At 37.1% G+C, this 13409-nt stretch overlaps 1 protein-coding gene across 10 annotated transcripts in view; it reads left to right on the forward strand.

Moving 5' to 3' along the window:
* The window catches only part of LOC105487675 (corin, serine peptidase), a 276725-nt gene that overhangs the window by 58892 nt on the left and 204424 nt on the right, over positions 1-13409 (forward strand). For all 10 annotated transcript variants that reach the window (XM_071093630.1, XM_071093634.1, XM_071093635.1 and 7 more), the window contains one exon: positions 10126-10326. In XM_071093630.1, coding sequence (XP_070949731.1) covers positions 10126-10326 — 201 coding nt within the window. The remainder of the gene's footprint in view (positions 1-10125; positions 10327-13409) is intronic.

Here is a 13409-nt window from a genome sequence, read left to right on the forward strand (position 1 = left end):
TAATTTCTTTCTTATAAGAACTAAACCTGCAATGGTTTGTGCTGCTTCATATGACTACAAGAGTCAATTTATGCCATAGAGTACTTTGAGATTGAACTGATACCTTCCTTAAATTTTACATATACATATATAATTATTTAATATATTATAAATTCACAATATTATATATAATTATGTTATATATTATTACATCATAACATAAATATACATCTTGCAACATTTAAAGTAAAATTATTTTGATATGTTGAGAAACATTTAAAAGAAACAAAATTAGCTATAATGTAATACTGTTCGCTCCTTTAACAAATATGTATTGAGTGTCTGCTATATGCAACACAGTGTGCTATAGGTATTGGGCACAGCAGTGAATAAAGTCTACCCTCAGGGACTCCACAGTGAGAGAGGAAGGCATTAAACAAATGATCACTTCATTAATTAATTACAACAGAGGTTACTGCTATGTGGGAAGAGACAAGGTGCTAAGAGAACTTATGACAGGAACAGAACCTGGGCTGAGACGAGGGAGGATTCCCTAGGGAGTAAGTAGTACTTCAAACATGAAATGCACAATGAGGATGTTGATATAAGAGAGTGACAGGGTCTGGTTGTAGCATTTATTTATTTATTTATTTGTTTATTTATTCATTCATTAAACCATTTTAATGAGGTATAACTGACATAAAAAAAGCTGCACATATTTAATGTATCACAACCTGATGAGTTTGGAAACAACTATATACCTGTGAAACCATCACCACAATTTCTGCAATAAACATATCCATCACCTCCAAAACTTGCCTCACATCTTTATTATTTTTTCCATGATTAGAACATTTTCCATGATTAGAACATAACATAACATCTGCCCTCTTAACAAATGTTTAAGTACACAAAGAAGTATTAACCGTAGTCACTATGCTGTATAGTCATCTCTAGAACTTATTTATCTTGCATTACTGAAACTTTATACCCTTGGATATCACCTCATTTCCTCTTCCCCTCTGGCAATTGCTATTCTACTTTCTGATTCTATGAGTCTATTTTAGATTTCTCATATAAGTGTGATCATGTATTATTTGTCGTTAGCATAATGTCCCCCAGGTTCATCCATATTGCCACAGATGATAAGATTGTCTTCTTGTTTAAGGCCAAATGATATACCATTGTGTGTATGCCACATTTTTAAAATTTATTCATCTGTCAGTGGACATTTAGGCTGCTTCCATGTCTTGGCTATTGTGAATAATGCTGCACAGAACATGGGAGTGCAGATAGGAAATCCTGATTTCAATTCTTTGGATGTATACCCAGAAGAGGCATTGCTGGATCATACAATAGTTCTATTTTTAATTTTTTTGAAGGACCTTCCATTCTGTTTTCCATAGTGACTGCACCAATTTACATTCCTACTAATTTGTTATCTTTTGTTTTTGATAATAGTCATCATAACAACCATGATGTGACATCCCTTTATCATTTTGATTTGCATTTCGCTAATGACTAGTGATGTTAAGCACCATCTCATATACTTACTGGCTATGAGTATGTGTCTTCTTTGGAGAAATGTCTATTCAGATCCTTTGCCTGTTAAAAAAATCAGGCTACCTTTTCTTTTTTGCTATTGATTTGTGAGTTTCTTATTTTTATGTATTTTGAATGTTAACTCTTGATCAAATATGTGGTTTACAAATAATTTCTCTCAGCTTTTACGTCTACTCAACCTCTGTTTTGCTGTGTAGAAGTTTTCAGTTTGATGTAACACTGCTTGTCTTTTTTTTTTCTTTGTTGCCAGTGCTTTTGATGTCATGTCTAAGAAATCCTTGTTAATAGGATTAACAAGAATAAGTACTTAGGAATAAACCTAACCAAGGAAGGGAAATACTTTTACACTGAAAACCATGAAATACTGATAAAAGAAATTAAATCAGACAGAAATAAATGAAAAGACATTTAATGTTCACTGACTGGAGGAATTAATATTGTTAAAATGTCCATACTACCCAGAGTGATTTATAGATTCAATGCATTCCCTAGCTAAATCCCAGTGGCATTTTTCAGATGAAACAATCCTAAAATTCATCTGGAGCCACGAAAGATCCCAAATACCTAAAGCGATTTTGAGCAGAATGGACAAAGATAGAGGCATCAAATGTGCTGATTTCTAACTATATTACAAGGCTACAGTAATCAAAGAAGTATAGCATTAGAATAGAAACAGACATAGAGACCAATGGAACAGAATATAGAGCCCAGAAATAAATCCACATATATATGGTCATCGGATCTTCAACAAAGGTGTGAAGAGTACACGAGGGGGGAAGAATAGTCTCTTCGACAAATGGTGTTAGGAAAATTGCATATCCACATCCAAAAGGATGAAATTGGACCCTTATCTTATACCATCATACCAAAATCAAGTCAAAATGGATTAAAGACTAAAACATAAAACTGGAAACCATGAAACTCCTAGAAGAAAACATCGGGGGGAAAAAAAAAGGCTCTTTCAAGATCTTGGAAATGATTATCTTGGTTGGGACTTTCAAAAGGTGTCATTGGCAGCTGTATGGAGAAAGGGTTTTAGCTTTAAAAGATGTCATTGGCAGCTGTATGGAAAAAGGGTTACAGCTGAATATGTGGCAGGGAGTCCTATAAATGTATGGGGTATGGTCTGAATTAGTTTTTTCAAACTATTCTTCATCTCAATTTATTCACCCAAGTTTTGTTACAAAAACTCTCATTAGAATGCTTCTGACTTTTTCTTTCTCAGCCTGTTGAAGACTTGGTTTTAAATATTCATCTGCTCATTTCATTCATCCATATATATCTAAAATAAATTTATTTTAGCCATAAGCTTATGAAAAATAGCTTAAAATTACATTTCTCGTTTTCTTAATATGATGGAAAAATGTATGTATGGCTTCTTAATTTTTTAATGAAATGAGGAAAAAAGAAAAATTATAGTGGTATGTAGAGTATAGGAAGTTTAATAAACTGTTCATTTTTCTTGAATTCAATAAAAATATTTCCTTTAGAAGTGACATTTCTCCTCAAAAATGCTAGATGAGCTGGAGATCATTGAACTTAAATACAGTTTTCTCTTAGCAAATTTCTCAGCGGTTTGTGGCTTTTACAAGAATTTGGAGGTAAAAGGATCTTAACTTCCTAACTTATAATGTATTCTTAGTATCACTTAAAAATAGAAAACCTCCCAAATTCTTATTTCTTCACACCCAAAATTTAAGATTCTCTATGATCTTTCATGACCTGACTCCACATTACTTAAGACTTCAAATTCTTTGAATAAATCTGGCTTTCTGTTGTAAATTCACCAACAGAGGATCCTCAAGCATGAGAATTGTTTTTCTTTAACTACTGAGGCCCAAGGTTATATATTATGTCTAAAGCTTTTTGAAATGGTAGTCTAAAGCCTTGTTCTCAAGTGTGGCCCATGGAATAGCAGCATCAGCATCACTTGGAAATTTGTGTAAAATGCAGAATCCAGAATCTCAGTCCCCACTCCAAACCTGCTGAATTTGCATTCTAACAAGAACCACCCCAGATGATTCCTATACCTCTATCAGTCCCATTCTGATCCTCTCTTTCACTTCTTTTCGTCCTCCTATATCTATACTTAGCAAGCCCACCAGTGTCTTTTTATCCAATGTGCTGCATTGGAAACCAATGTGTATTTGAGCAAGACTTTGAAATGAAGAACCTGTGTTTCTCTCTGTGTCTGTCTACATCAGTTCATGGTAAGAATGTTCACCGTTAGTTAGTGCCAGCGATGCTTTCTTCTCCCCAGATGTGCTATGCACATATGATCTTCCTCAGTGATGACTACTACATTCATCTCATTATGCTCTTCAACTATGCCTTCGTATTGTCACCTTTGATTGTCCTTCAGTCTCTCTGGCTGCTGTTTCTCAGTTTCCTTATGCTAACCTTTCTCTAGCTGTCCATTAAATGGCAGGTGTCTGTCCTCAGCTCTCTTCTCACTTTACACTGATATCCCTCTTGGCAATGTCAGCCATTTCCATTAGTTCATTCATCATTCATACATTCAATAAATATGTATGGAGCCCTACACTGGTGCTAGGTGTTCTGCTCGGGGATTGAGGTATAGATGCATGGGACAGACAGTTCCACTTGAGTGCATATGTGCTACAATATAACCAGTGCATGCTCTGGGAACACAAAGGAGGGGCAGCGTTGTTGGGGAGTCTGGTGAGGCATCTGGAGGAAATCATCAGATTGCTTCAAATTTGGGCTCCCCCCCCCCCCACTGAATGTTTCACAGGCCCTTATATTCAATAAAGTGTAACAACAACAACAACAAGCTCCTACAAATCTATTTTTCATACTCTATTATCTATTGTTTTAGTCAAGATTTGCTAGACTCTGTCATGTAACAACAACAAATCCCCCAATACTGGTGATTTACAAACCACAGTTAATTTATTACAATACTACATGTCCTTTGCAAGATGGCAGGGGGCCTGTGCTCATCGAGGTCTTTCAGAGACCAAATTGATGAACTAGCCACCATCTTGAACTTTTGTGGTGATTGTGCCAGAGCTCTGAAGACTCTTATATCAGCAATTAAATGCTTCTGCCTAGAAGCAACGCTTTTTAGTTTTGCTTATAGCCTTGAACTTGAAGCAAGGGCTCACTCAAGAGGCCAGAGAATGCAGTGCTCAGCTTGTGCCCCAGTAGAAGGAGAGAGAATTGGAAATATTTGATGAACAGCACTAACGATATGACACCAACTCAGTTGGGGATACGTTTGTTTACTACATCATTCAAACCAGAGACCTCAAAGGGACCTTTCTCTCATGTTCATATGATTTTGCATCTTTGGAGCTTTCTCCCAATGTTCCCTTTGTCCTTAGGGTTTTGGCATTGGCTAAGGCCTTACTCTTTTCTCACTTGGAGTATTACAATAACCTTATAACTATCCTCTAAACTTTTAAACGTCACTCTGCTGCCAAAGTGATCATTCTAATATGTTTCACCCTATTTAAGACCCTTCTAAAATTTTCCATCACAAGGTAAATTCCAAGCCTCATACAAGAACTATCCTGTCTGGTGTCTCTTTCCTTTCCAGCCTTTTCTCTTACCAGGCTCCTGTGTGCTAGCCATATTTTTTAATTACTTGCTTGTGGGCCTTTTCGTATGGTTTTCCCTTTGTTTTATCTAGAAAATATTTCACTCCCTATTGCCACGCCACCCTCCTCCCTACAAATACTTTGCTTAAACCTAGAAAATCCCTAATCAACTTTTAAGATTCACATTTAGGATACTTTTCTCTAAACAGGCTTTCCTGACTTTTTCAAATGGAATGAGGACAATCTCTCTACTTTTTGCTACCAGATTGTCCTATGCATATCATTCTCAAAGCGCTTGTACCATAGTTTATATTAACATTTTTTAGATTGCATGCCTGTCTCCCTCAACTAATCTATAAACATCTTGATAGTAAGGACCTCTTACTAAATGTTGTGTTCTCAGCAGAGTAAGTATGAAGTTCTTGGCACATAGAAAGTGCAAAGTAAATGTCTTTCACATGGCTAAAGATACAAAGCTAAGAAATTAATTTTAAAATCACATCATAGGAAGATAAATTCTGCAAGCACACAATGGTTGATTTTTACAACCTGTATGTTTTGTCCAAAATGAAAAGTGTATGTGGGTATATGTATATGTCTCTTTGTCATGTCCCAACTCAAATATTGGGCAAGTTAATTCACTCTCATAAACTTCAGTTTCCATCTCTCTAAAACTGTCAAAAAGATTAATTATATTATCTGTTTATAGGATTATTGGAAGGTTAACTCAGTTGATTCCTATAGTGAGGGAACTTAGCAAGGTGCTTGTATTAATTTCCTATTGCTCCTGTAACAAATTACCACAAACTTGGTAGCTTAAAAAGATAGCACAAATTTATTATCTTAGAGTTAAGAAGTTCAAAATAGGTCTCACTGGGCAAAATTTAAGTGTTCCTTCTGCAGACTCTAAGAGACAATCTATTTTCTTGGTTTTTCTAGCTTGTAAGGCTTCCTGTATTCCTTGGCTTGTGGCTCCTTCCATCTTCAAAACAAGCAATGGTCCATTGAGTTTTTCTCACAGTTCATGACCCTGACACATACTCTCTTATCTCCCTCTTCTACTTATAAAGACCCTTGTGATTATATTGGGCTCACCTGAATAATCCAGGATAGTCTCTTCATCTCAAAATTCTTACTTTAATCACATCTGCAACATCCCTTTTACCACGTAAAGTATGTAAAGCAGAATATTCACAGGTTCTAGGTTTTGGGATGTGTCATCTCTGGGGGAGCATTATTCTCCCTACCACAGTGCCCAATCTCTTCATTACAAGGAATCAGTAAAGTTTGACTTTTATTATTATTAGAATTATATAATATTTCTTAAATATAATTAAATTGTTTTTTTGGCTATATAGCTGAAACACTTTTGAGCCAGACTATCTTAATACAAAGTGACTTTCTATTAATAATTTAGCATGAAAAAGCCATAATTTTCTCACTCCAAATTTGGGTTAAGTGATTCACTTCTGAAAATTAGCCATTTCGTGATACTGGGATCCACTTATAGTAAAATGAAATCGATATTTATCTGAGAGTACCTTAGTAGCCCTAAAGAAGACAATTTTATTGTGATTACCATCAATGTGTAGTAATGACTAACAGTTATGGAGAACTTAGTGCCAAGAGCCATTCGAAGTGTTTATATAGGTATTGGCTGATTTGATCCCAATGGTGTAGGACTTCTCCTTAGTTCAGCTAAAAGCTGGGTTCTTGTTACACAGTTATGAAAGATTAGGCTCACAGACACTTTGAACGGTGAGAAAACTGGAATTTATTGGGCGAAAAGGAAAAAAAAGGGAAACAGGGATTCTCAGCAAAGTGGGACTCCTGCTAGCCAGTTTCCCGCCTCACAAATTGAGTCCCAGATACCACCCCGGAACAGGAGAGGCCAGGCTCCACCCCTCTGCAAACGGTGTGAACCTTCTGAGGCTCCACCCCATTGTGCGCTCCTACCAGTGCCAGACTAGTCGGAGGTTCTGCCGGGGAGCCATTTTTATTTGGCTGTCTCACCACGGCCAGCCCCATGAACAGGTGTTTTATTTTTCCTTCCTTTTATGGCAGTTGAGACTTTGTCCAAAGTTTCAGGGCAAGTGATAAAGATGGGATTTAAACTCAGGTGGTCAGGCTGTAGAACCTGTACTTTTAATCATAGCGCAATAAACACAGAAATGTAGAAAAGAATGAGGCAGTATTAGAAGAAAAAATACTCTACTTTGGGCTGATATCTCTTAGCATTTTTATAGCTCATCATGATACAGGTTGAAAGCATTTAGTTTTATTGAGTTATAATACTTGCACTTAAAAAAAATGCATTGTAGACAACCAACTGTGTTGGGAGTTGGTCAGCTTCCAGAGATACTTGAAAACAAGTTGTCCAGTGAGTTCAGGCTTTTAAAGACATGTCCTTTAAGTTTATTCTCTCTCTCTCTTTCTCTCCCCCCAAAATATACTTTGAAAACATTAACTACAGTGCCTCTCAAATATTATCTTTCTCTTTATTCTGCCAAATTGCTTTCAATACATAAAGCTTAAGAGTAATGAAGCTGCCTTTTTAAAAGAAAGTTGTTATCCAAGTCAGTGTTTTCTTAAAAATGTCGATGTTTCAGAGGACTTCTTAGGATAAACAGATGTTATGAACACTTTATTTTTATTTATTATTATTTTTTTGAGACAGAATTTCATTCCTGTTGCCCAGGCTAGAGTGCAATGGTGTGATCTAGGCTCACTGCAACCTTTACCTGCAGGGTTCAAGCAATTCTCCTGCCACAGTCTCCGTAGTAGCTGAGATTACAGGCGCCCACCACTACGCCCCGCTAATTTGTTTTTTGCGTTTTTAGTAGAGATGGGGTTTCACGTCAGGGTGGTCTAGAACTCCTGACCTCAGGTGATCCACCCACCTCGACCTCCCAAAGTGCTGGGATTATAGGCATGAGCCACTGCACCCAGCCAGATGTTATGAACACTTTAAACACTGTTTGGTTAAAATGATAAAGGAAAGATTATTAATAAGGCTAATTATTACCAAAAAGGAACAACTGTTGAAATATTTTATATGACAAGAAACTCATTGTAAGGGAATTACTTGAGGATACAACCGTGAACAATTGGCATTTGCTAAAAGTATGTTGACAGAACTGGATTCCTACTCACAGGTTCAGCAAGATTAAGTAAATCAATTTAAGGGCCTATATATTCATTACAACCACAGTAGCATAAATACCATCTTATGGAAAAAATCTCTTTAAGCCAAAAATAAGGAAGAGAACAGTTAAATGGATGTAAGTAAAATTATAGGTCATTGATTAGTAAATTATTCTGTATGGATGAAATACATTTCCTATGGTAATTAAGCCTATCACATTTATTTTGATTAGGATAAATTGTAAATAATTTTGAAAATCAATAAGAATTAAATGAATTCCTTCATTTTACCTACTGCATTGACTTCTACTCATGATCACACAGACAGTTTGGAGAGCATGTTACCTGCAATATGTCATCATGATTTAGCTTTTATGCTTCAATGTTTTATTTAGAATCTTTTGGCAGAGGAAACTGTTGATCTCAGTTAGCTAGAAACAGCTGCTTTTCTATTTTTATTTGTAGTTAATGTTTTCCAAGTGTCAAGCGTATGTAGAGAAATTTTTTCCATACACTGATATTAAACATTTTATTTATATTTCTTTTATTTTTAATGGTCCTTGGGACTATTTAGAAAAGTGAGAGCCAATTAGAGCATTCACTGTAAATGCTTTTAGAAAAGAAAATCTCCCTTGGGTATTTCTATGGATGGGTCAATATCACATTTATTTATTTTCGTGGCATGCTCAAGTACAGTGCAATATTCTGGAAACAAAAGCTGCTGTTTATTTTGACTGAGTTAAAAATACATGATCTCTTTCCAAGTTTTCAAAAGTTTCTTCCTAAAGACAAAGCAAGGTGGTTTTCAATAATCTTAGGTTTGGTTCTTTGTTTTGTCAATGAATGGATACCTTGAGAAAGTGGCCAGTTGATAATCTTAGTTTAATGAGTATGGAAAACCAAACATCATATGTTCTCACTCATAAGTGGGAGCTAAGCTATGAGGAGGCAAAGGCATAAGAATGACACAATGAACTTTGGGGACTCAGGGGGAAAGTGTGGAAAGAGGGTTAGGGATAAAAGACTACAAGTTGGGTGCAGTGTATACTGCTCATGGCATGTGCCAAACTTCGTGGGGTGCATGGGTGCGTCAAAATCCCACAAATCACCACTAAGGAACTTACTCGTGTTACCAAACACCACCTGTTTCCCAATAACCTATGGAAGTAAAAATTTTTACATGAGTATTTCTTATTTCTTATAGTTATATTTTTATTTTCTGGTCGAAGATGAAGATATTTTCTTCTTTTAGTTTGTGCTTTAGAGGGTTTTTTTTTTTTGGTTCCTATGATACAAGTTTTGATAAATGTATGAGCCCTCCTATTTTTTATTTGCGTATTATGCATAGTTTATGCATAGTTTACTGAAAATTAGTGCAAAATGTGGGAAATAAGCTGATGGCAAGCACCATTGTGTCCTTTGATGACAGATACAGTGAGCGATAGAGCACATGTCCTGGGTCCTGAGTAGCATACAATGACCAGTGAGATTAAGAAACTAAGGAAGCAGGAAGAAAAATGCTGTAAGATTCACCACATTTTATTTGTGGTGAGTCTTGGGTGAGGTAGAATTGCCCTAAATTTTTGAAGCACCAGGAAACCTTGATAGGCGACTCAGTTTCTAAACCATTGGCTCATGAGAAAGCCATGTTTCATCACAGGGCTGTGTGATTTGTGGTAGAAAAGAAACTCTTGGTTTTGTGGTTGTTGACCCCAAAAAGGAGGTCATTGCTATGGCTTTCATCTTTGTCTTTGTGTTTACCTGGTTAGAATGACATATGGGAAAGTAGCTCTAGAGTTTTCTTAATGTGTTTTAAAATAAATACTTCTAATATTTCAAACATAGGATTTTGTTTTGTTTTGTTTTTATCTTTCAGGAACATTACAAAAGGTCTATTTTAAATCAAATGGGAGTGAACCTTTGGTCACTGATGGTGAAATCCAAGGGTCCGATGTTATTCTTACAAATACAATTTATAACCAGAGCACTGTGATTTCTACTGCACATCCCGACCAGCACATTCCAGCCTGGACTACGGATGCTTCTCTCCCAGGGGACCAAAGTCACAGGAATACAAGTAAGTCCAAAGGTGATACATGCTAGAGGCTTTTAATGTCCCACAAGTAGGTTTTTAAGTTTGGCAACCAATCCTTTTAATTCACAATCACTTGCTGGTCACAGAGGAAAATCTCCACTCAGTTTCCTGGTAAGCCTAGCTGAGTGCCCTATTCTGTTTTTTGTTTGTTTGTTTGTTTGTTTAGACGGAGTCTTGCTCTTGTCACCCAGGCTGGAGTGCAGTGGTGCGATCTGAGCTCTCTGCAACCTCCATCTCCCGGGTTTAAGCAATTCTCCTGCCTCAACCTCTTGAGTAGCTGAGATTACAGGTGCCCTCCACCACACCTGGCTATTTTTTTTTTTTTTTTGTAGTTTTGGTAGAGATGGGGTTTCACCATGTTGGCCAGGCTGGTCTCGAACTCCTGATCTCAAGTGATCCACCCGCCTCAGCCTCCCAAAGTGCTGGGATTACAGGCGTGAGCCACTGCGCCCTGCCAAATTCCCTATTTTTAAACATGAAATGACATCAGCCCAGATGTTCAGGTAGGAATGAGTAAGAAATGAAAATGTATCGATGCCATTCAATATTTCTGAGGTCTGAAAATTTACACTGCTTGCCCCAATATAGTGGCATTGATTTTGTAGTGGTTCATCTGTGAAAGTTTGCACTCCAGTTTTGAAGTTTTTGAAGTTTTAAGTTACTTATTTTGAGTTAATAAGTAAGTTAAGTCACTGACATTGTTGTTGGTCCCTTGCAGGAGGACCCATTCAATAACAGGATGCTGAGTGATTTAATGGAGCTATCCCCCTATTTACTTTTTTTTTTTTTTTTTTTTTTTTTTTTGAGATGGAATCTCTCTCTGTCTCCTAGGCTGGAATGCAGTAGCACAATCTCAGCTCACTGCAACCTACACCTCCTGGGTTGAAGCGATTCTCCTGCCTCAGCCTCCTGAGTAGCTGGGATTGCAGGCACGTGCCACCATGCCTAGCTAATTTTTGTATTTTTAGTAGAGACAGAGTTTCACCATGTTGGTCAGGCTTGTCTTGAACTCCTAACCTCATGATCCACCCGCCTTGGCCTCCCAAAGTGCTGGGATTACAGTCGTGAGCCACTGCACCCAGCCCCCTGTTTACTTTTGAGACATTCATGTTTTTGTTTTGTTTTGTTTTTGTTTTTGTTTTTTATCTTGCTTCCTTTTTCACCTTCTATTATTGGCTGTAAAGTTTATTTTATATATTGGTGAATGACAAAAAAAAATCACACCTTGAGAAAAATGGCATGTGCCAAACTCTTCTGCATGAGGACAAAGGGAGGGATTTGTTAGTTATTGCAGAAGAAGAGCTGGGAGAGAGAAAAGACAGAAAGTGTGGACACGGGGCATGATGAGGTGATGAGAGGTGACAGATGACATGCTCTGGAATGTGATTCTACCTTTTGATAAAGTTACTGTGCTTCCAGAATACTCGGTGGGAGTGGATTTGTATGGAAAATGCCAAGAAGCTTCAGCTCTGATACAACCAATGCTAATAAAAAATAATCAGAGCACAGTACAGCCACTGCCAGAATTTTATCCATAGTTGTCTGGCCTCTTCATTTCTACTTTCTAAAACAAGGTTATGTGATTGAAAATTACACAAAGCCCATCCACCCATGATCATTGTCTTGAGTGTTTCCCTTTCATGAAAACCCACAAAGGGATATCACATCTTAGGTCTGAGATGGCGTATTTATTTTTATTTTGAGCCAGGAAAGGGAGGATTAAGTTGACTTTTAGCTATCATAGTATATGTTTGCCAGTGTTTGAGGAAAAGCAGGATTATTCTATTTCTCCAACCCAAAAGAGACAGACAGTTTGGATTCCACTGTTTCACAGAGCACCTATAGGTATTAACTGTTTCTTGTGAATAGTGTTTACCATTGATTCATATGGATTTGGATTCATTATCTGACAGTATTTTTGCAAACCAGAATTATGCCAAGTTAAATTTATTTTCCTCATGGGTTTAATTTTGAGGTTTTATTTTTCAGTCATGTCTTAAGCACTTCATTATTTTTTTTATTTTTTTTTTTTTTGAGACGGAGTCTCGCTCTGTCGCCCAGGCTGGAGTGCAGTGGCCAGATCTCAGCTCACTGCAAGCTCCGCCTCCCGGGTTCACGCCATTCTCCTGCCTCAGCCTCCCGAGTAGTTGGGACCACAGGCGCCCGCCACCGCGCCCGGCTAGTTTTCTGTATTTTTTAGTAGAGACGGGGTTTCACCGTGTTAGCCAGGATGGTCTCTATCTCCTGACCTCGTGATCCGCCCGTCTCGGCCTCCCAAAGTGCTGGGATTACAGGCTTGAGCCACCGCGCCCGGCCGCACTTCATTATTCTTAAGAACAGTGGTTTTCATCAGAAGCGCAGAAGCAATTTAAACAAAAACTCAGTCAAGTTAATGTGGTTGCAATTACAGTAATTGTTATTTTCTTCTACTAAGTGCATTTGTCTTTATTTTGAAAGTTCCATTATTTGTTAAGATTCAAACAGGATTGACAAACACATGTCCTGAAGAGTAAAGAAACATGTGGCAGTTGTTGCTCAGATTGGAAGTTTGATAGAAGTCTGACTCATTTGCTCTTCCTATGGCTGGAACGTTGCTTGTGAATATGAGCATAAATTGACATGTAGAAGAAATCCAGGCGAAATTAGGATGGGTAAATGGAGAAAGGCCAAAACCCTGGCATATGTGTCATTTGATGTTGTTAATGTACTTGACAGTTAGCATTAGTCTTTACTGTCTGACCACATAGACTCAGTATACTGTCAATATCAACTAAAAGTATTTATTGCAAGAAATTTGATAGCTTTCCATACATTTAAGTAATAGTGCAAGCCTGTGATTATAGAAGTTTTAGAGAATGTTTGAATATTTTCTCTGTGATCCTTATAATTAACTGATGAAATACACCAGACAGGTAATAGCATACACCATTTTTTCACAGTGTGAAATTGAGTTTTAGAGAAATTAGTTGGTGTATCCAGTATCACTTGCCTAGCAATTAGTAGACATGAAATTTTGATTCAGCTCTTAGGACTCTAAGATCAGTGCTCTTTCAAGTTTTTCATCA

This window comes from Macaca nemestrina, chromosome 3, assembly GCF_043159975.1.
Source record: "Macaca nemestrina isolate mMacNem1 chromosome 3, mMacNem.hap1, whole genome shotgun sequence".
Taxonomy (NCBI): Eukaryota; Metazoa; Chordata; class Mammalia; order Primates; family Cercopithecidae; genus Macaca; species Macaca nemestrina.